This window comes from Pongo abelii, chromosome 8 (genome assembly GCF_028885655.2).
Source record: "Pongo abelii isolate AG06213 chromosome 8, NHGRI_mPonAbe1-v2.0_pri, whole genome shotgun sequence".
Classification (NCBI taxonomy): Eukaryota; Metazoa; Chordata; class Mammalia; order Primates; family Hominidae; genus Pongo; species Pongo abelii.
In genome coordinates, this window is record NC_071993.2 from 126,237,960 (window position 1) to 126,261,914 (window position 23,955).

The following is a 23,955-nucleotide window of genomic DNA, read 5'->3' on the forward strand; positions in this document are numbered from 1 at the left end:
GGGTTCACGCCATTGTCCTGCCTCAGCCTCCCAAGTAGCTGGAACTACAGCCGCCTGCCACCATGCCCGGCTAACTTTTTGTCTTTTTGGTAGAGACGGGGTTTCACCGTGTTAGCCAGGATGGTCTCCATCTCCTGACCTCGTGATCTGCCCGCCTCGGCCTCCCAAAGTGCTGGGATTACAGGCGTGAGCCACTGTGCCCGGCCAAGAGCCCCAACTCTTAAAGCGATATTGTATGACGTCCTACAGTATTTGTTGGAGCATAATGTGCTTGATAGGACATAATAGGAGATGGTACTAAAAAGGCGGGCCGTGTCAGGACATGAAGGAGCACTGACCATCTGTCCTTTAGTGAAATGTCTCAAGTACTCCACTCCCAGGCGCCAGGCCTGACTGTGGATTCTGTCCTTTGATGCAGTACGATTTGCTCTTTTGCCTAAGCATTTCTAATAGGTTCCGCCCCTGCAATTGATGTTCACCATCTTGGGGCCCACTCTACTCTCAGCCTTCTTTTTTTTTTTTTGATGGAGTCTCACTCTGTCACCCAGGCTGGAGTGCAGTGGCACCATCTCGGCTCACTGCAACTTCTGTCTCCCAGGTTCAAGCGATTCTCCTGCTTCAGCCTCCTGAGTAGCTGGGATTACAGTGCCCGCCACCACGCCTGGCAAATTTTTTTGTATTTTTAGTAAAGACAGGGTTTTCAATTGTGTTTCAGCACATTGGCCAGGCTGGTCTCGAACTCCTGACCTCAAATGATCTGCCCGCCTCGGCCTCCCAAAGTGCTGGAATTACAGGTATGAGCCACTGCGTCCGGCCGACTCTCAGCCTTCTTTTCCTTCTCTAGGGTCTGTCTGTTCCTGTCTTCCTGCCACTTATTTGATAACGAAAAATGTTTCCAGATGTTGCCAAATGTCCCCGGGGGACAAGAGAACCCCCAGCGGAAACCACTGCTCTAATGGCAATGGCACAGGCTCTGGAGTCACCAGGACATGGGATCAAATTCTTGGTCTGTCACTTACGGTCTTGGAGGGCAGGTCATATGTCTCAGGCATCACAGAATCCCTCGTGACTAGACCAGTTAATGTATCTATACCTCAGTTTCTGCAGGTGTGAAATGAGGTAATGATGGCATCTACAGCTTCAGCCATGCACAGTGAGATAATGCCTGCAAAAGACGTAGTGGGGTGCTAGATACAGAGAAAGTGGTATAAATAAGTTATTCTTTTCCCCACAAGCAGACATACTACATTTTCAAACAACTGGCACAGGCTCTGAAGACATTTTATTTTTCTCAAAGTGATGAAGTTCCTTTTCCTTTCTTTCTTTCTTTTTTTTTTTTTTAAACAGAGTCTTGTTCTGTCGTCCAGGCTGGAGTTCAGTGGCATGATCTCAGCTCACTGCAACCTCTGCCTCCTGAGTTCAAGCAATTCTCGTGCCTCAGCGTCTCGAGTAGCTAGGATTACAATCGCGTGCCACCGTGCCTGGGTTTTTTTTTGTTTGTTTGTTTTTCAGTAGAGACGGGGTTTTACCATGTTGGCCAGGTCAACTCCTGACCTCAATTGATCTGCCGATCTCGGCCTCCTAAAGTGCTGGGATTACAGGCGTGAGCCACCACGCCCAGCCCTTTTCCTCCTTTCATTCAGGAGTGAGGGGTGAGGAATTTGTGCAAACGCTGATCCCCAAACAGGCTCAAATTAGGCTCTCCTGGAAGCCACAGGGACACGCAGGCAAGGAAAGAAAGATACTGGGAATCTACCTGTTCAGGGCAGCTTAACCTCTTCTGCCTTGAGTCACCTGCTGGGTCTGGGCTGTGCTTTGACTCAGGAAACCTTGCCAGTTTTTTCTTTTATCGTTTCTTTTCTTTTTTTTTTTTTTTTTTTTGAGATGGAGTCTCACTCTGTCACCTAGGCTGGAGTACAGTGGCACCATCTTGGTTCACTGCAACCTCCGCCTCCCAGGTTCAAGCGATTCTCCTGCCTCAGCCTCTCGAGTAACTGGGGTTACAGGCATGCGCCACCACACCCGGCTAATTTTTGTATTTTCAGTAGAGATGGGTTTCACCATATTGGCCAGGCTAGTCTCAAACTCCTGACCTCGTGATCCACCTGCCTCCGCCTCCCAAAGTGCTGGGATTATAGGCGTGAGCCACCGCACCCAGCCCAGCTTTTTCTTTAAAGCTAACTATGAGCAGGGCTCGGTGGCTCACACCTGTAATCCCAGCACTTTGGGAGGTCGAGACAGGTGGATCATTTAAAGTCAGGAGTTCAAGACTAGCCTAGACAACATGGCGAGACCCTGTCTCTACAAAAAAGTACAAAAATTAGTAGGGCATGGTGGTGCATGCCTGTAGTCCCAGCTACTTGGGAGGCTGAGGTGGGAGGATTGCTTGAGCCCAGGAGGTTAAGATTGCAGTGAGCTATGTTTGCACCACGGCACTTCAGCCTGGGTGACAGAGTGATATGCTGTTTCAAAAATAAATAAATAAATAAAGGTAACTATAAGGAATAAGGGCCTGAGTGACACAGTGACATGCTGTCTCAAAAAATAAATAAATAAATAAAGCAAGCTAACTATGAGGAATAAGGGTGACCACAATGGTCAGACACCTATCAAACCCCCATCTACCTGAGATGGACTGTAGCTATGATTAGAAAGACATCTTGGGCAGGCATGGTGGCTCACATCTGTAATCCCAGCACTTTGGGAGGCAGAGGCAGATGGATCACCTGAGGTCAGGAGTTCAAGACCTGCCTGGCCAACATGGTGAAACCCTCTCTCTACTAAAAATACAAAAAAATTAGCCAGGCATGGTGGTGGGCACCTGTAATTGCAGCTACTCGGTAGGCTGAGACAGGAGAATCACTTGAACCTGGGAGGCACAGGTTGCAGTGAGCCGAGATCACACCATCGCACTCCAGCCTGGGTGTCCAATAGCTTGGTCCGATTTTGAAAAAAGTTCTCTTTGTCAGATGGAGAAAGAGTTAACTTCCACTGTATTAACTTGTGCCTGACATTTTAAATATTTTCTGTTTAATGTATGGTTTAATTTTCATCTTAAAAACGCACTGCCTTATAGGTATCTTTTTTGCTTTTTCCATCAATGTAAATCAAGCTAAGACATTCTGTAATTTTTATCTCCATAAATCTCAAGCATTCAACAGTCATTCTTCACATGGGCATTTCAGGCAAGCTCAACAAAGCGTTACTGTTTGCTTCACACCAGGCAGAGAGGCCGAGCACAGCAGCACAATTCCCAGGGCTTTTGGCCATTGGAGATGAAGTTTCACTGCTTATCACTTCTTGACCAAACAGGAAGCTGAGGCAGTTGCCTGTGGTTAAATAGTTTACCTCAAGTCGTCCAGGGATCCCTTGGTTGGGGGCTTTCCAGTGTACATGTAGGCCTTCTAGTCTGCTGATCTCTGCCAAAGAAATGAAATACCCTAGAATCTCTGACCCAGAGGCCCAGAAGGAATTTCATGCAAGAGCCTCCCAATGGCCTGTTAAGATTTGCAAAGTGTCCAGCTAGTCTCGGGCTGTGGCAACTGACGACTTCCCCTGGTAGGACTAGTAGAGTCCCCCTTTTGTTCATTCCAACAAAAGATAACCACGATTGATTTTTGATCACCAATATGAGCCTTAGGAGGAAGGAGCAGCTGTTCCGCCAAGCACTCCCTGACCACTTTCCCAGCTCGTCCTGGTTAGAGACCCCTAACAGCTGCCTAGAAAACACCATGCCCTTCTCATTCTCAGTGCTCCCAGCTCCTGTCATATGGCATTGGAATTTTCTATTGCCTTGTCTGGGTCTTAACAATACTGTGAACCTCTTGAGGATAGAGCTCATGTCTTACTCATCCCTGGAATCCCAAGGCTCAGCTAATCCCTGGCTCGCAGCAACTACCCAGAGCAAGTTTGTCAAGTGAGTCAATAAGCAGCACTGGCAGGATGGCTGAAACGTGCTTTCTACACACATTCTGAAAAAAAAAAAAAAAAAAAAAATCTTTTGGCCGGGTGTGGTGGCTCACACCTGTAATCCCAGCACTTTAGGAGGCCGAGGCGGGTGGATCGCTTGAGGTCAGGAGTTCAAGACCAGCCTGTCCAACATGGTGAAACTCTGTCTCCACAAAAAATACAAAAATTAGCCAAGTGTGGTGGTGCATGTCTGTAATCCCAGCTACTGGAGAGGCTGAGGCAGGAGAATCAATTGAACCCGGGAGGCGGAGGTTGCAGTGAGTTGAGATCACGTCACTCCATTCTAGCCTGGGCTACAGGGCGAGACTCCATCTCAAAAAAAAAAAGAAAAGAAAAAAGAAAAAAAAATTATTCAGCTTTCTCTAGCGATTGCAACAAGAACACACATTTTTCCTGGGAAAGAAAGAGACAACAACCACAACAACAAAAAAGATAACAAAAAAAAGAAAGAAAAAGAAGGGAAGGAAGGAAGGAGAGAGTGAGAGAGAGAGAGAAAGAAGGAAGGAAGGAAGGAAAGAAAGAAGGAAAGAAAGAGAAAGAAAGAAAGAAAAGAAAGAAAGGGAAAGAGATGAACTGGCCTTATTCTCATGAGTAAACGAGTAGAAAATGACTGAAATTCTCCCTTTTCAGTTTGGGAGGGAAAAAATTTGGACCTAGTTGAGGGGGAGGCAAATGAAAAGATATATGCTCATTTTTATGATGATTAGGAAAATACCCCCCTGGAACCACAAGTTAACTTTCTGGTAGCTGAGGCTGCAATTAGAGATGGCAAGCAGGACTGTGGGTTTTGCTGAGTTCTTCCTCTTTCCACGGCAAAAAGCATACATTTTTTTTTCTGCCTTTTTTTTTTCCTCATTGAAGAGGAGCCCCAGATTCAGCTCTCTCCTGGGTTCAGGAAAGATGAAGTCTCAGAACCAAGCCCTGTCTCCCAGCCAAGTCCTCTTTTTTTAATTTTTAATTTTTATTTTTTGAGACAGAGTCTTATTCTGTCACCCAGGCTGGAGTGCAGCGATGCATTCATAGCTCACTGCAGCCTCAACCTACCAGGCTTAAGTGATCCCCCTGCGTCGACCTCCTGAGTAGCTGAGACTATAGGTGTGCAACACCATGCTTGGCTAATTTAAAATTTTTTTTTAGAGATAAGATCTCTCTATATTGCCCATGCTGGTCTCAAACTCATGGGTTCAAGCAATTCTCCTGCCTCAGCCTCCTAAAGTGCTGGAATTATAGGTGTGAACCAGCACACCCGGCCAACGCTTCCCTTCTAAACTTATCCCCAGCATTCTCCAGCATGGTCTTGTGCTGCTCCAAGTTAATGTCAAAGGCAAGCAGCCCAGGATTGGGAGGAGTTGAGTCGTCCTTGATTCAAAGCCCCATGGATTCATTCACCTTTCAGAGTCTGTCTCCGTATAAACCTTCACTCACAGGCTGATTGGGAAGTGTGTGCCACCCACTAGGCCTTGTTTGAATTCTTTAGGCTGAGTCATCCCCCTTTCTGCCCACCCCCAGGCACACCTTGGCTTGCCTACTTCTGAGCTGTTCTCCTCCTTGCAGCCTGTTCCCTCCACCATTTTTTTTTTTGAGATGGAGTTTCACTCTTGTTGCCCAAGCTGGAGTGCAATGGCACGATCTCGGCTCACTGCAACCTCTGCCTCCTGGGTTCAAGTGATTCTCCTGCCTCAGCCTCCTGAGTAGCTGGGATTACAGGCATCTGCCACCATGCCTGGCTAATTTTTGTATTTTTAGTAGAAACAGGGTTTTACCATGTTGGCCAGACTGGTCTTGAACTCCTGACTTCAGGTGATCCGCCCACCTCGACTTCCCAAAGTTCTGGGATTACAGGCGTGAGTCACTGTGCCCAGCCTCCACCCTTTTAAAAAGACTTTATTTATTTATTTATTTTTTGAGATGGAGTCTCACTCTGTTGCCAGGCTGAAGTGCAGTGGCACGATCCTGGCTCACAGCAACCTCAGCCTTCTGGATTCAAGCGATTCTCCTGCCTCAGCCTCCTGAGTAGCTGGGACTACAGGTCCGTGCCACCATGCCCAGCTAATTGTTGTATTTTTAGTAGAGACGGGGTTTCATCATGTTGGCCAGACTGGTCTCGAACTCCTGACCTTAGGTGATCCACCTGCCTTGGCCTCTCAAAGTGCGGAGATTACAGGTGAGAGCCACTGCACCCTGCCAAACTTTATATTTTAGAACAGTGTTAGGTTCACAGCAAATTGAGCAAAGTACAGAGAGATCTCCCATAGCCCCTATTCTCAGCCTCTCCCACTATGAGCATCCCAAACTGCAATGGTAGATTTGTTACACTCGGTGACTCTACAATGATGTGCCATTATCTCTCAAAGTCCAAGTTTAAACTCAGGTTCACTCTTGGTGTTGTACATTCTATGGGTTTTGACAAATGTATAAGGATACATATCCACCGTAATATTATCATATGGAATAGCTTCACTGCCCTAAATATCCTCTGTACTTTGCCCATTTATCCCTCTTTCCCCTCCAACTCCTGGCAGCCTGTCATCTTTTAGAGCTGTGTCTCCAGCCCAGGCCTGTCCTCCGAGTGCCGCCTGCCAACATCTCCACGCAGATGCCTCTTATGCACCTCAAACTCTTGCTTCAAATCTGTTCCCCGCCACCAACTTCCCCAAACCTCCCCAGGTCAGTACATGGCCTCACAGTCCATACAATCATTCAAGCCAGAAAGTAGGAGTCATCTTGATTCTGATGGGGTTCAGAACACCATATCCCAAAATACAGCACCATGGCATTTGGAAAACAGCAAAAGCAGGAAGGTCACTTTCTGACCCCCTCCTGCCCTTCTCCCCTGAAGCAGACCATGAAAGAATCCTCTGACCTTCCTCTGAAGAAGGCCCTCATTCCAGGGGTGCCCAGCCTGTACCCAGAGGAGAGGAATGTCCTTATGTCTGGAGACACAGGGATACAGAGAGGAATATGAACAAACAGGCCTTGCTAAGTTCCCTCAGTTTATTGCCATTAGATCACATCCCCTTTGTCCAGTCATACTGCTGCATGACTGTCCATCAAAACTAAGCATGAAAAGACACAGGGTTCCCTGTTCCTTTGGGTCTTCATCTGTGGATGGTTCCATGCCACGTAAAATATATTCAATAAATGTGTATGCTTTTCTCTTGTTACTCCGTCTTTGGTTATAGAGGGTCTCAGAATCTAGAGAATCTAGAGATGGATGAGAAAAAAATGTCTTTTATCCCCTACAGTTCCCACCCTTCCCTCCCCACTGTGGGCCAGCAGCATCCAAAGGAGACGCTGTCTTGTCTCCACCTACATTTGCCTCCACCTCAGTCCAGGCCACCATCGTTTTTCTCATGCAACTCATTCACAGCTTCTGAGGGTCTCCTGGCTGTCAAGAGGCAAGATTACTTCCATCATGTGAGGTGTATTATATTATATTATTATTATTTGTTGAGATAGGTCCTTACTCTGTCACCCAGGCTGAAGTGCAATGGCACAATCATGGCTCACTGCAGCCTCAAACTCCTGGGCTCAAGGGATCCTCCCGCCTCAGCCTCCCAAGTAGCTAGGACTACAGCTGTGCACCACCACACCCAGCTAATTAAAAAAAATTTTTTTTTTGTAGAGACAGGGGTTTCACTATGTTGCCTAGGCTGGTCTTGAACTCCTGACATCAAACGATCCTCCTGCCTTGGCCTCCCATAGTTCTGGGATTACAGGCATGAGCCACCATATGGCAGAGGTCTATTTTAAAAGTGAAACAACAATGACACAGAGTATAGCTTTCACATCTCTCTGGTATCCTCAGACCCTGCCGCTTCTTTGGGCTCCAGAGATTTCCAGCTGCCAGGATTTGCATCTTTGTGTGGGGTTCTTTCTGCATAACTGCAGAAACCTGGTCTACCCACCCCTGAGGAAAGACAAGAGGTGCTTGGGAATTTATACCGCTGCCTGCAGCCCTCAGCAATGGCTGGGTGGAGGGAATTCGTGTAGAAATACCCCAGCTCCCTCGCCTCTTGAGTGGACTATCTGGGGCATGCACCTCCCAGGGTCTTCCCACAGATCCAGTCCTGGTCACCATGGAGGTAACTTAACACGCCCTTCACTGGCTGCTTTCCCTGTGTTAGTTCGCCTCCCTTACCTCCATTCCCAAATAAGCTACTTGCATTTGAATCCTTATCTCCAGGTCTAGGGACACCCACACTGAGACACAGCACAACGAAAACTGTAATATGAAATGCTCCCCACAGGCTGATTATAGGACTTAGGCAGAAATATTTATTCAGGCCAGGAGCACTCGTCATGAGAACCAGATTAACAGGTGTGGGATGGTCTTTTTCAGTCCCGTCAGTCTCTCTCTGTAACGGTATGTGGAACTTTATCTGGGGACATTGCAAAAGTCCAAGCATGAGGACTGCCCCCATCTGACAGCTTCCCTTTCCCCCTGCCCGCTTTTAACTGGCCTCTCGCTCTCACTCTTGCCTCCTTTCAGTCCATTCTCTGCCCAGCATCAACAGTGATGCTTCTTAAAACACCAACCACTGTTTCATCTCGTACTTAAAGCTCTTCCGTGGCTTTCCATCTCATTAGAGGAAAACACAAATTTGTACAAAGCCCTACGTGGCTTGTGCCCCTGCAGGTCTGCACGCCTGCCTCCTTTCAGACATCTCCTTTTGGGCTCCTCTGGACCCCATCCCTGTGTTAGCTATACTGGTCTACTTCCACCTCCCCAAAAGCTACCCCTCACCTGGGCACATGCGGTCCTCTTGATTGACATGCTGTTACCCTCCACACGTATCTGACTAGCTCTTCTTGATTATTTAGTTCCTGGCTTTGATGGCATCCTCCCCAAGAAGACTTCCCCAATGACTGTGAATGTCTCTGTCTTGGCCCTTGTTTCCTTTTACTGGAAACTTAAAATTGCAATTACTTTATCTATTTACTGGGTATTGGTTGGGTTCCTCCCTAGAACAGAAGCTTGACAGGGCAAGGATCATGCCCATCTTGCTCACTGCTATATCCCCAGCACTTAGCACAGTGCTTGGCACATGGCAGACTCCTAGAAAATTCAGATGAATCTGGTGGAAGGTCCAGCTAAATTCTCACTGTGCAGCCACTTCTGACACCCCCAGCTGACACATCCTTTCCCTGTGGCAATTATCATCAACATCATTCTTTTGGTGGTTAATCCTCTGTGTTTTATCACAAAACTACTGTTGCCTTGAACTATATATATATATATATATATTTTTTTTTTTTGAGATGGAGTCTCACTCTGTTGCCCAGGCTGGGGTACAATGGCGTGATCTCAGCTCGCTGCAACCTCTGCCTCCCGGGTTCAAGTGATTCTCCTGCCTCAGCCTCCTGAGTAGCTGGGATTACAGGCATGCACTACCACACCTGGCTAATTTTGTATTTTTAATAGAGATGGGGTTTTGCCATGTTTGTCAGGTTGGTCTTGAACTCCTGACCTCAGGTGATCTGCCCACCTCGGCCTCCCAAAGTGCTGGGATTAGAGGTGTGAGGCACCATGCCTGGCCGAACTATTTTTAAATCATGGTTTGTTTCTTCAAAATCTTTGATGCCTATCCTAGTTTGCAGATTAAATAACTAATTCACTTTTTTTGTGTTTTGAGACAGAGTTTTGCTTTTATCGCCAAGGCTGGAGTGCAGTGGCACAATCTTGGCTCACTGCAACCTCTGCCTCCCGGGTTCAAGCAATTCTCCTGCCTCAGCCTCCCAAGTAGCTCGGATTAGGTACCCACCGCCATGCCTGGCTAATTTTTTTGTATTTTTAGTAGAGACAGGTTTTGCCATGTTGGCCAGGCTGGTCATGAACTCCTGACCTGAGGTGACTGTGACCTCCCAAAGTGCTGGGATTACAGGTGTGAGCCACTGCCCCCAGCCCTAATTCACTTTTTAAAGCCCCACAATATTTGACAGTGTATTTTTTAAGAACAAGGATATTCTCTTATATAATAACACTATTACAATGCTCAAAACCAGGAATTTTAACATTGATATACTGTTATCTAATGCACAGGCCATATTCAAATTTAATCAAATGTCCCAACAATATCGTTCATAGTAGCCACTCACCTCCCTACCATGATCTAATGCAGTATCACACATGGCACATTTAGTGGTCTTGTCTCTAGTTTTTGTTTTGTTTTGTTTTGTTTTTGAGACAAGGTTCTGCTCTCTCACCCAGGCTGGAGTGCAGTGGTGCAATCACAGCTCTCTGCAGCCTTGACCTCTGGGGCTCAAGCAATCCTCCTACCTCAGCCTCTTACGTAGCTGGGACTACAGGCACGTGCCATCATGCCTAGCTAATTTTTGTATTTTTGGAGAGATGGGGTTTCAACGTGTTGCCCAGCTGGTTCTCAATCTCCTGGGTTCAAGTGATCTGCCTGCCTTGGCCTCCCACAGTGCTAAGACTACAGGTGTGAGCCACTGGGCCTGGCCTCTTTAGTTTCTTTTAATCTGGAACCGTTCCTCAGTCATTCTTTATCTTTCTTGACCTTGACATTTTTGAGGAATACAGTCTGGCTCTTTTGTGGAACATCTCCTATTTGGTTGGTCTGATATTTCCTCCTGATTAGATTCAGGTTAAACATTTTCGGCAGGAATACCACTGAAGTGTTGTTTCATAATTTACTTAACCAATCTGTTATTCTTGGAAATTTGTGTTGTTTCAACTTTTTCTTCATTTTATAATCAATAATGTAATCTTTATACATCCTTGTAGCCAAATCTTTGTACACGTTCTTATCTAATTTTTTAGGGTGTTTTTCTAGAATTGGAACTGCTATGACTAAGGGCTAGGTGATTTTTTTTTGTTGTTGTTGTTGTTTGTTTGTTTGTTTGTTTGAGATGGAGTCTTGCTCTGTTGCCCAGGCTGGAGTGCAGTGGCGCTATCTTGGCTCACTGCAACCTCTGCCTCCCAGGTTCAAGCGATTCTCCTGCCTCAGCCTCCTGAGCAGCTGGGACTACAGGCGCGGGCCACCACACCCGGCTAATTTTTGTATTTTTAGTAGAGACAGGGTTTCACCATATTGGTCAGACTGGTCTTGAACTCCTGACCTCGTGATCCGCCCACGTTGGCCGCCCAAAGTGCTGGGATTACAGGAGTGAGCCACCATGCCCGGCCCCTAGGTGTGTTTTTATGATTTTTGTTATGTATTGCCAAACTACCTTCAAGAAATGCTGTGCCAGTTTACACTCCCTCCACAGTGAGTGAAGGCAGCAATTTCTAGGAGATTTTTGCCAACGCTGGATCCAAACAGCTTAAAACACCCTTCTTACAGCAGTCTGTACTTCTCATGTTGATCTGTCTTCTATTCCGGCTTCTTGTGTGTGTAACTTGTTGGCCCTAAACACCTACAAGCTGTTTAAAAAAGGGCTTGCATGTCTGAGTCATCTTTGTGGTGCCTAACTATGCTTCCTACTTAATAGTCACTCAATAAATGCAAAGGAAGGAAGTCACACATCTTTGAACAATGCGACCTTATTTTGTCAGGTTCTGCTTTGACATGCTGGGCTACTGTCTTAGTTCCGGCTGCTGTAACAAGTACCATAGACTGTGTGGCTTATAAACAACAGAAATTTCTTTCACGCAGTTCTAGAGGCTGGAGGTTTGAGATCAGGGAGCCAGCATGATGAGGTTCTGATGAGGGCCCTCTTCTGGGTTGCCTGCTGCTGACTTCTCGTTGTATCTTCACATGATGGGGACAGGGTGGAAGAGCTCTCTGAAGTCCCTTTTATAAAAGCACTAGTCCCATTCATGAAGGCTCTATGCTCATGACTTAATTACCTCTCAAAGGTCCCACCTCCTAATACCATCACATTAGGGATTAGAATTTCAATCTGAATTTTGGGGGAACATATTCAGTTCATTGCAGCCACCAAAAAAGTTACTGACGTTGGTATCCAAAAGTCCAACAACCAGAGCCCCTACTTGCCCGGACTAGCAAGATTCATTCTCAGGACCTCTCGGGAGCCCCAAAGAAACTTTCCATTTTGTTCATATGGATCCTGGGCAGGCTCTTCACCTTAGGTATCCAGCTCACTGCAGACACCTGCTTCTCCGGTCCCCTCCAGCCCTTCTCTGGGCTGCTGCTGCTCTCCTTGTACTTACCTCTGGGTCCCAGGAGGATCACATGCCTTTCTCTCAATTCTCCAATCCCATCTAGGACAGGCAGTCCTTTTAAACTAAAGCCTTAGAAATAACAGACAGAAATTAAAATTACAATGCCGATAAGGCAAACATAAAGCAGGATGTGAGCTAAAAATTCTATCACCTTTTTAGCCCCATACAGACCTCCTTAGGGACTGTTTTTCTCCTTTGAAATACTCCTTCCTCCCTCCTGTGATGCAGGATCTGCTAACTTGGGAGGACACCATGTAGCGCACCCTTGATCTTGCCTCTTTTTCCCCATCCTGGCCCTCCTGGGGTATTAAGAGCTGGAGCCTTGAGAGCGACTGGGTCATGAGAATGGAGTCCTCCTGAATAGGATTAGCGCCCTGATAAAAGAGGCCTGAGGGAGCTCTTTTGCTTCTTCTGTGATGTGAGGACATAGCAACAAGGCACTATCCATGAAGCAGTGAGCTCTCACCAGACACCATATCTGCTGGTGCCCTGATCTTGATTTTCTGGCCTCCAGAACTACAGGCAATCCATTTCTATTGTTTATAAGTTACCCAGTCTAAGATGCTTTGTTGTAGCAGCCCTAAAGGACTGGGACACACATTAACCAGTGTCTCCCCCAGGCTGACCTGCCTCCCACCTCCCCCCAAACAGAGGTCACATTCAGTCTGGACTGGAGGGGACTGATTGGTATCCTGGAGCACACGAAGTTTGCGGAGCTTGCAGCTTGCTTTTGCCATTTGGGGGCCGGATGCAGCTCTCCAGAGTTCATGCTAGGTGGCATCCTCTCTCCATGGAGGAGACTATGACAGCTGCTTGGAGTGAGTGCTCCAACTGTATCTAACTGCTCCTGCACAAGCTCATTTCTACAGCACATCAACTCACAGTTTTGCTCTGAGATGCCACTACAGGAGGACTTGAGCTGCTCCAAACCAACTGGGCAAATTAGATATTATATTCTATTTTATGTAATTGTAAAAAAAAATCATTCTGTGCAATGCATTACATTTAACATATAACTGGCTAGCTGAGATTTCAATGAGGGACAAAATATATCCTCCTTTTATCGGGGCAATGAAATATTCACGTGCATATAATGGCCTATCTTAGGTCAGTAACCGCTTTATTCCAAGGCTTCAAAAATAACTGGACTCAGAGTTTTGGGAGCAACAGAAAGTTTATGTGGCTGGGTGCAGTGGCTCACGTTTGTAATCCCTGCACTTTGGGAGGCCGAGGTGGGTGGATCACCTAAGTTCAGGAGTTCAAGACCAGCCTGGCTAACATGATGTAACCCCATCTCTACTAAAAATGCAAAAAATTAGCTGGGTGTGGTGGAGGGCGCCTGTAATCCCAGCTACTCAGGAGGCTGAGGCAGGAGAATCACTTGAACCTGGGAGGCGAAGGTTGCAGTGAGCCGAGATCGTGCCACTGCACTCCAGCCTGGGTGACAAGAGTGAGACTCCATCTCAAAAAAAAATAAAATAAATAAAAGAAAGTTTATGCTATCGCAGCAGGAGGATTGAAACCCTGTGAGCCCACTTCACCTATGAGTCATCTGGTTATAAGGGCTCCTAATGCATTTAATTCAGCCTGCCTCCTCCTCCTCTCTTAAGAAGGAGTTCTACCATTGATAAGATCGTATCTATATGTCCAATATAGGCTACCATGCAAAACAATTGACTAGCTTCAGGCATGTCATCACCTGATAGATGCTGGTCATAAAGAGACCACAAGTGATGGTCTGGATTCTTTCCTTACCTATATTAACAGGAAATCATTGGCTTTTAAGTAAATTACTGGAAAAGGGGCAAGGCACGGTGGCTCATGCCTGTAATCCCAGCACTTTGGGAGGCTGAGGTGTGTGGATCACCTGAGGTCGGGAGTTCAATACTAGCCTGTCCAACATGGTGAAATCCCATCTCTACCAAAACTACAAAAAATTAGCTGGGCGTGGTGGCAGGCACCTGTAATCCCAGCTACTCGGGAGGCTAAGGCAGGAGAATCACTTGAACCCAGGAGGCAGTGAACCAAGGTGGCGCCATTGCACTTTAGTCTGGGCAACAAGAGCAAAACTCCATCTCAAAAAATATATATAAAAATAAGTAAAAATTACTGGAGAAGAGGTTATTTTTCCTTCACCTACTCTGAAAGTACAGAATTAATTTTTATATTTTTACTGTGTAATTTCCTTGCCAATTTGAACATTTTTCCTCCATCTAAATCTATTGACTGTTTCATCACTGAACCAAACAAAAAAATGCTCAACTTTCTGTGTGCCATTTTTGGGTTAAACATCTTGTGTTTTACTCAGTCTGAAAATGGAATCGAAGTTGGTTTGCCTAGTTTCCTTTAAAATTCTGGGACCAATTTAACTACTGGGTTGATTATAGGAGATGCTAGGTTCAAGGGCAGAGGTACCATCAGAGAGCTGGAAGTTCCAGGGACTGACAGTCTGCCCTTGACTTTCTGTAACACGCTGACCTCTGATAGGAGACCAATCTCCCCTAATTTTTTCCCTTTTAAAATCTGACCTGGCAGAGATGTGGGAATTTTGATAGTTACCTAGTATGGCATAAGTTAGCAGCCGGGAGGCCCAGGTGGGGCTGAGTCATGCCATATGTGGTATAAGTCAATAAATATGGCCAAATGCTCCCTGTGTCAGGCATGTACTAGGTTCGATAGAAAAGAGAATCAAAAGATGAAAAAGACATATTTTAGGCCTTTGAGTAGGGAAAGTAGACACCTAAATAACTAGCCTCACCATCCACTTAATCAGTTGGCCTTAGGCAGCAGAACTTCTAATTCTCTGAGGCTCAGTTTCCTCTGTATACAATGGAGGCAACAATGTCTTTCGAAAGTACCTGCCTTGGAGGATTGGATGAGGTTCTGGGTGTAGTAATGGGATGGGTACCGGACAAAGGTGCATGGACTGAAAAGCTGTCTCATTAAACTTTGTAACACATCTACTGTGGGAACCCTCCTAACTGAACATGGCACCAGGGAAGGAGGACTTTCCTTTTCATTAAAGAAGACTGTGTTAAATTGCTGTAGTGACGGGAGTTTGGCAACCACATGTGGCTGAGACAATCAGCAGGTGTGTGCATTTCAGCAAGAATCTTCTTTTCTGAACTTGCAGTTGAGAACTGATGCAAGACAAATGATCCCACAAAATCTCGTGACCAAGCTAGGTGGTTAGATGTGTACAGGTAACAATCACCTGGCAAAACCAGTCGATTCATTAATATTGGCCAGTTCATCTGCAAACCAAAGGCTGCAAAGACACCACGTGTTGCTTGGAGATTGGTTTGCTCGAGCATGAGACTTCTACTACTCCTCACATTTCACAAATATTATTGGTTAGGATAAATTAAAGTTTTCAAAGTGAGCTGACTTTAAAGAAAAATATTGGCTGGGCATGGTGGCTCACACCTATAATCCCAGCATTTTGGGAGGCCAAGGTGGGTGGATCACTTGAGGTCAGGAGTTCAAGACCAGCCTGGTCAACATGGTGAAACCCCACCTCTACTAAAAATACAAAAATTAGCCAGGTGTGGTGGTGTGCACCTGTAATCCCAGCTACTTTGGGAGCACTTTGGCCTCCCAAAGTGCTGGGATTACAGGCGTGAGCCACTGTGCCCCGCCCATAGTAAAACTTTTAATGTCCAATTGATAACCACTGAGGTCCATTGATGAAGGGAATTCAGAGGGGAGGACATGTTAACTGGAAACCTCAAGCCTCCAGATTTGCTTTCAGCTCACATTTCTCCTCTCTTGGTGCCTGAAATCACTTCTTCCCCTGTTTGCAAAGTCCTTTGTGTGTGTCTCCACAATGGCCCTTATTCCATTGTATGGAGGTTGTTTGCATCCGGTGTGTTTTCCTTCCCAGTGGTGAGCTCCCTGGGAAACTGCCTTGAACTCCCTGCAGGGCTGGACACATAAAGGTAAACTCTGAAGGAGAAGAGAATAAATGAGAGAATGGAAGCTCTATCTGCAGCTGCTTCCTGAGGATTAGAAAGCTTTGAGTCAAGGAAAGGGATGGAAACTCCAGTTCCTGGACTATTCAGAAAGCCAATTTGATTATTCAGGCAAAAGGAATCCATATTTTAGAAGGCCGATAGGTTTGTGGCTTTCCAGCATAGTAGACTTCTATTTACAAGAACTCTGACCCAGCAGCTTTATTCATGGCAGATACAGGCGCTGACAGAAGAATTTGAAGGTTCCCTGTTTCTTTTGCTTTTTTATTTTTTAGAGACAGTCTTACTCTGTCACCCAAGCTGGAGTGCAGTGGGGCGATCATAGCTCAGTGCCACCATACCTGGCTAATTTTTAGGTTTATTTCATAGAGACAGGGTCTCGCTATGTTGCCTAGGTTGGTCTCGAACTCCTGGGCTCAAGCGATCTCCACCCCGCCACCCCCGCACCCTTGCTTTAGCCTCTAAAAGTGCTGGAATTGCAGGCATGAGCCACCACATCTGACTTCTTTTGCATTTTTGGCTCAGCTGCTCCTGAGTGGAGTCTGAAGCTGGCTGTCTTTGACGTATTCCCATCCCTCCATCCTCACCCCTACTCCTCCATTTGGATTTCCCTTCTTGCTCTCAGCTGGCTGTCAATGATTCACTACTTAGCTATTGATATTTAATAGCCTACTCTTCCTTGAATCAAACCCATTTTTCAAGAAGACCACGAGTTGTTAGTGCAGTTAATTGAAAGGAATAAAGCCATAATGGTGGAATTATAGATGAAAATGGAAAACCCCTTGAAGTCTTAATGATTTAGTCAACTGCGTGCTTTGCCTTCTTATAATACAAGTTCATCCTGGCAGCCACACAGAACAGTTACAACCAAGCTGTGCTGGCTAGCTTGTGCAAGCCAGAAATTAAGGGCACCAACTCTGAGTCAGGCTGATGGGTTCAAATCCTGGGTCTTCCCAGGATTATTAGTTATGTGACCCTGGACAAATTATAAAACCTTTCTTTTTTTTTTGAGGGAAAAAAAAAGTCTCGCTCTGTTGCCCAGGCTGGAGTGCAATGGCACGATCTTGGCTCACTGCAACCTCTGGCTCCCGGGTTCAAGTCATTCTCCTGCCTCAGCCTCCCGAGTAGCTGGGATTACAAGGCACCTGCCACTACACCCAGCTAATTTTTGTATTTTTAGTAGAGACGGGGTTTCACCATGTTAGTTAGGCTGGTCTCGAACTCCTGACCTCAGGTGATCTGCCTGCCTTGGCCTCCCAAAGTGTTGGGATTATAGGCGTGAGCCACCGTGCCCAGCCTATAAAACCTTTCTTAACCTGGTACTTTATCTATAAAATAGGCCTGTGTTCCCTACCTCATCTGGATGTTGTGTTCAAGGAGATAATCCATTTAAAAGACCACAAGGGCCTGGCCCACAGTTGGTGTTGAGTAAATGCTAGCCATTATTATTCCATTCTTGCATTGGAATGTGTGAATCTCCTCATAGAGGCACAAAAACCTGATGTACAACCATTTATTTGTGTAGGCAGGATGCAACAGCTTGTAGTGGACAAAAAAATAGTCTAACACTAACTTGCTGAGTGACCATGCCAGCTCACTTACTTTGGGTCTGTTTCACATCTGTAAAATGAGAGGGAGAGGCAGGGGTTCCCAGGATGGAAAACTTAAATGTCTATACAGGCCAGATAGATAAAATCACTAGCGACTTGGGCTGGGTATAAGACAATAGGGAGTTATGGTAAACTAGAGACCTTTTCAACTCAGAGCGTGGTCTACTGACCACGAGGATCGACAGAGCCCTGGAGTTTGTTAGAAAGAGCAAAATCTCAGAAACCACCCCAGATCTATCCATATGCAATCTGCATTTTAACAAGATCCCCCGTGATTTGTATGCTCATGAAACTTTGAGCCAGGCACGGTGGCTTATGCCTGTAATCCCAGCACTTTGGGAGGCAGAAGCGGGTTGGATCACTTGAGTCCAGAAGTTCAAGACCAGCCTGGCCATTATGGCGAAACCCCGTCTCTACTCAAAATACAGAAATTAGCCAGTCATGGTGGCACACACCTGTAATCCCAGCTACTTGGGAGGCTGAAGTACAAAAATCGCTTGAACCTGGGAGGCCAAAGTTGCAGTGAGCCGAGATTGGGCCACTGCACTCCAGCCTGGGTGACTGAGTAACTGTCTCAAAACAAAACAAAACAAAAAAACAAAAAAACAAAAAACAACCTTTGAGAAAATTGTTTTTTTTTTTTTTTTTTTGGGTCAGAGTCTTGCTCTGTCGCCCAGGCTGGAGTGCAGTGGCGCGATCTCGGCTCACTGCAACCTCCGCCTTCCGGGTTCACGCCGTTCTCCTGCCTCAGCCTCCCTAATAGCTGGGACTACAGGCGCCCAACACCACGCCCGGCTAATTTTTTTTGTATTTTTAGTAGAGACAGGGTTTCACCGTGTTAGCCAGGATGGTCTCGATCTCCTGACCTCGTGATCCTGCCGCCTCAGCCTCCCAAAGTGCTGGGATTACAGGCGTGAGCCACCGCGCCAGGCCCGAGAAAATTGTTATGGTGCATAAGCCATCTAAAGGCATTCACAAATTTTCTTCTTCTTTTTTTAATGTTGGCCGAATAAACAAACTTCGGGCTTCATCAGGCCCTATGCTGCCAGCAAGTGACCAGTGTGGTTGGTGGAGGGCTCTAGGAGCTGCCAGCTTTAGGGGTCTCGCTGTCTGAGAGAGATCCTTTCATTAAAGGTTAGGGCTCTAGGCATGTGAATATGTAGCAAAGACCAAGCCTGGATTGCTCAGAACAGTAATTCCTGCAGTGGTAGGTGCCTGAAAAGTTACCCGCTGAACCCTCCACCTTCTGACAGGTAAACTGTTATTGTCCCCATTTTGCAGACAAGATAAATGAGGCCCAGGGAGACTCACTGACTCAAGTCTAGACACCAGGAAGTGGTGGTGGGGGGTATACTCCCCCAGGAAAGAAGACAATCTTGGGTTGTTAAAATCAGTGACCAGACCAGTTTCCAAGACCTGGAAGGTTTATTGATTTCTTTATATTCTCCAATGCATAATAACTGTTCTCTGTTTCTCTCGGCACCTCCCTGCGACTTCCTGGCAGCCCTGGGGACAGAGGGTTTCCTCCTTCTGGACAGAGAAGGCCCAGAGTCGGCTTCTGAACGGATATCCGGCCCGCAGGATGCAGAGGAGGCAAAGGCCTCATTGTTCTTTGGGACCTGCCTGCCCCGCCCCCAGCCGTAGGACACTCGTGGCAGATCCCGGGTGACCGAAGACAGCCCATTTCCAGGAGTGGGGCCTTCGGAGCGGAGGGAGCAAGGAAACGGGGCTGAGCACAGACCTGGAGTCTGATGTTCTCAGCATAACACTGGAAGGAGCTAAGAGCCCCAAAATAAATAAGACCGGAATTTAAAAACGTTAATCCCACGCCGGCTCGGCGCTGGCCTGGCTGTTACTCATTAACGCTCCCCACGGCGGAGACTCCGGCGACTCCGTCTGCGTTTTTATTACTTAATCTGGCTGGGTTTGGCTGCAGGGAGGCTCGTGGATTTGCTGGCCGGGTGTGCTGGAAGGCAGTTTATTCACAGAACGAGCAGCTTCCCACGCTGGACCCCGAGCCCCAGGCGCCGTCCGCGTAGACCCCGCGCCGCGCACCGCGGCCGCCGGGGGGCGCTAGGGTCGCGCCGAGAGCAGCGCGGGCAGCCAGCGCCGGGTCGCCGCCGACCCCGCAGAGCCCTTCGCGCCCTCCGAGGAAACAAAGTGCATCTTTGTCGGCGGCCCGAGGCGCCGCGTGGGAGACGCTGGGCAGGGGCCAGGCCGGGCCGGCCGCCGCCGCGTTCGGGGACCCTGGGCGCGCGTCACTGACCCGGGACTCAGACCCTCGCGGGCCTGGTGCGGACCGGAGGAAGCCGGCTGTGGCGCGCGGCCGAGCTGGCGGCCCTCCCACTTCGAGCACGGCTCGGGACCCGCACTGGCTCCTGCCGGGCCGCAGCGCTCCGCGCGCCGCCACCGGGGCCTGTGCACTCCGCTTTCCGGGCTGGCGGCGGAGCGGGAAGGGGGCAAGCGGGAGCCTGCGCGGGGGTGCTGGGGACTTCGGCTTGGCTGGGCCGCCTTTGAGTCGCCTGTCGGCCTGGCGGTGCCCGCCTTCGCTTTCGGTGCCGTCCCGGGGCGGGTCCTCGCTCCGACAGCCGCGCGCCAGCCCAGCTCAGCCCCGGCGCCGCGCGGCCGGGAGAACTCCAGGTCCCAGCAGGCCCCGCGCCGCGAGCACCGAGGCAGGAGGCGCGCCTGGGCCGGCGCTTGCGCAGTGCGGCCGCCCGAGCCTGCTAGTACCACACCCCCGGGAGGGACGGAGGGGAGGCAGAAGCATCCGAGGCATTAAAGCATCCGAGGGAGCCGGAGGGGAGGAGAATGGAGTGACAGAGACCCGCGGAGGGTGGGGGGTGGGGGGGAGCGTGTTGAGGGAGGGGGGGAGGGGGGACACAGAGGGAGGAAGAAGCGGCGGCGGCGGCGGCGGCGGCGGCTCGTCTTTGCAGAGGGGGAAACTCTTTGGCTGAGAGCAGGAATAATGCGGTAGGCAAGGCGGGCTGCTGGCTCCCCCGGCTCCGGCAGCAGCGGCGGCAGCCCGAGCAGCGGCAGCAGCAGCGGCAGCACCCCAGGCGCTGACAGCCCCGCCGGCCGGCTCCCTTGCTGACCGCCGACTGTCAATGGAGCTGGAAAACATCGTGGCCAACACGGTCTTGCTGAAAGCCAGGGAAGGTAAGAGGCAGGGCCGGTACGTGCCCGGCGCGTCCGCCGCGGGCCAGGGTGCGGGTGTCGGGCGGCGTGCGGGCTGGGGCTGCGCCCGTGCAGGATACCCGCTGCCGGCGAGTGGGTCGCGAGCAGGACACTTCGGAGAGCCGCTCTGCAGACCCTTCAGGGTTCCTGCCCTGGGACTCAGAGAATCTGGACTTGGGCTGAGAAGGTTGCAGGGATTTGGATGCTAACATATCTCCTAGTTTCCAGCGCTCGCCCTGCAGAGCGTGCCATCTCGGCAGCTGTTGAAAGGTCAGTTGGAAAAGCATTCATTCGGGGAGCGACGAGCAAACATGCACATAAAATAGCGTTTCAAGTCGGCCCGGGATGGTTCTGTGTGAACTGGTGTGTGTGTTCGGGGGGCGGGGGTGGAATGAGCAGAAGCCAAGTCTTTGCCTGCGCAGGCTGAGTTGATATAGACTATTGCTGGAAACCATCCGCTGGGATGTTTCTTAGGGAAATCCCGTCGTGTGGAAGGAAGCCTTTTAAAGGCAAAGTCAGATGTTGAGGAATTAGCCTTTTCATAGAATTATCAAAGGATGGCTGTACAGATCACCTAGAAAATAATTCAGTATTTCAGGTTTTTCTTTTCTGGGAGTGTGATAACTGAAATTGTTAGATTTTGGCTCAGTTAAGAAAAGAAAGGTAAGTGTGCTGGTGCTTTAGATACGTTTTCTATGCAAATCATTAGATTTCCTGCATTTAGCTGGCAGGAAATATTGTCTAAATGGAGTGTGTAAGATCCTGAGTCAAACCCTAAGAACGCGTATTTTGACTCTTCCTTTTGATGAAAAACAGAAAAAAGGGGGGGAGGCAGAAACTTAGATGCTTCCTAAAATGATTGTGTTGTGTACATGTAAACATATATATTTAGGAATACCTGGAATTTATGTAGCATCTTTTTCTTTTTTTTTCTGGTCAAGATTTGAGCTCTAGTATGCGACCTTTTTCATAAAAGGGCAAGAGGTTTTTCCCTTTCACGGGAGAACGCTTTATTTGATACTAAGGTAGAAGGTAGACTGAGTAAGGGCTTGACTTTAGAAGGATACTCGGTGAGCAGTCCATGAAAATGTCTTACCTACTTAATATTTTCATTCACCCACTTTGATGAATGAAGGGAAGAATTTCTGGCCAGCAATAAAACGATTCGTGTTTATTCAGCCCGTTCCATCACCTTGTGGCTCCCTACACACTGTGGGGGTAGGTGATGCATAGCCTTCCGTGGGCAGCGTTTCAGCAACTCAACCCGGCATTCGTGTCTTACTTTCGTCGTCACTTGTCACTCTAAAGCAGCCAGTGGGCAAGAAGGTTTATTTCAGAAGCCCCGAAGGGAGGCAGTGCTTTGAAAACCCCAGCAGAGTTTAAAATATACAGGTTAGTCTGCCTCCCATTGCTTAGCTTAGGTGGGAATAAATTTTTAGGAGAGGCTTGTTACTTGGTGACTTCAGGTTCTAAGGCCTGAGCTGTGTGTGTGTGTGTGTGTGTGTGTGTGTGTGTGTGTGTGTGGTTTTTTTTTTCCTAACCTGACATTTTTAGTGGACGGGATCAAGGTGGGTGCTGGTAGGCTCTCCTCTGGGTTGGGCAATGGTCCTGAAAGGGAGGAAGCAGAGAAAACAGCCCTCCACCTCCCCCGCCTCTCTTGCAGCCTTTGCAGCTAGCCACCTAGTGGTGGGACACGGTTGTGTATCTCAGGATTCGGGGGCTGGGAAAGTTTTCACTCTCCCTCCATTCTGAAATTATTTCTTGGGAAATCACTGGGTCTGATGGTACTGGAGCCTTGCAAGTTTCGCTGGTTCCTCCTGTTGCCCAGGGAATCTGCCCCCGACATTTGCTGCTGTAGATATTTGTTTGCCTGATAGATGCTTTTTTTCTTCCCTGAACATTTGGTTGCTTCTTTTATAATGCTTTGCTTAGAGTGGGCAAAGTGATGTCAATTCCACCCGCTCCCTCCAAATTGTTCTCCCCAGTATTTTTTCACCAACGTGAATTTACTGTCTGATATTGTTGTTCGTTAGGCCAACAAATTGGGTTTTTTTCCCAGAGCCTTGGAGAAGAGAGCTGCAGGCTGGAAGCTTGTGTGGAGTGACCGACTCCCATTGGGGCAGAATTACAGTGATTGAAAGTGCTCAAGAATGTGCCTTTCACTTTTTTTTTCCTTTTAAAGGCTTTTTCAATTTTGCTGTGAGAGTTTGGTCGTCATCTCATGGTGAGAAAATAGCTCTTGATGATGCCTTGGAAATGGAGAGGGCCTGCGGAAGCAGGGAGAGACTGACACGTGAACAAGAAAAATTAATCATTTAATGGAAACCTCATTTAAAATTTGCATCTCTCCCCCTCTTTCTCTCTTATGCCTAGAGGAAAGCCATGATTTTAAGTGCTTCCAGTTTCTTTTGGCTGGGCCTTTATTAGAGACTTGAGCCTGTATATCCTAATTAGTGTGGACGCTTTTAGAAATTAAAGCAATTTATGTTTCTCTCCTCAGTTCTCATATACTTGAATTTATTTTACTAAACTTAATAATTCTCCAAATAACCATATTATCTAAATATTCAGAAATGAAAGTTTCAGTCAGTTTATTGAAATATCTAATATAAAACAGTACATTAAAAAAATCTGAGTTGTTTAAAAGGTTTAAAAACACTTCTTAAAGATTCTTGTCAGTGGTTACAGATGAGAAATATAATTGGCAAATGTGAAATTTAATTTAGTTCACTTAACAAAATACACCGTCAGTAATTTAAAATTTGGCTTTCAAGTAAAAGTCACATTTGTCCCAAACAATAGAGAAACAGACCTTGAAGAAAGACAGGCACACTTTGAAAATGCTGCAAAATAATTTGTAGTTGTCCATGTTGGTAGGTAACACCGGGGCCTATCTTTTCTTATTATTGTGCATTCTTAAAGACAGATGGCTCCTAAATTCACTGTATCTTCAAAGTCTTACCGTAATAAGACATAATATAAAGTGGAAAGCATTAATGTAGCAATAAAATAGAAAGCCTGTAAGTGGATTAGAGTAAAATGATGGATTGTTAGTAATTAGAAAATATAGCAAGCAAGCTTC

General features: G+C 47.5%; 1 protein-coding gene across 5 annotated transcripts in view; it reads left to right on the plus strand.

The window, feature by feature from the left end:
- The first annotated feature begins 20,340 nt into the window (after positions 1 to 20,340).
- The window catches only part of GRK5 (G protein-coupled receptor kinase 5), a 251,111-nt gene continuing 247,496 nt past the window's right edge, over positions 20,341 to 23,955 (plus strand). For 4 of the 5 annotated variants that reach the window (XM_063727015.1, XM_054521377.2, XM_054521378.2 and 1 more), the window contains exon 1: positions 20,550 to 20,855. In XM_063727015.1, the coding sequence (XP_063583085.1) occupies positions 20,804 to 20,855 (52 nt within the window). In that variant the 5' untranslated portion in view covers positions 20,550 to 20,803. Of the gene's footprint in view, positions 20,856 to 23,955 lie in introns of all 5 variants that reach the window. The other variant, XM_024252945.3, reaches the window with a different exon arrangement.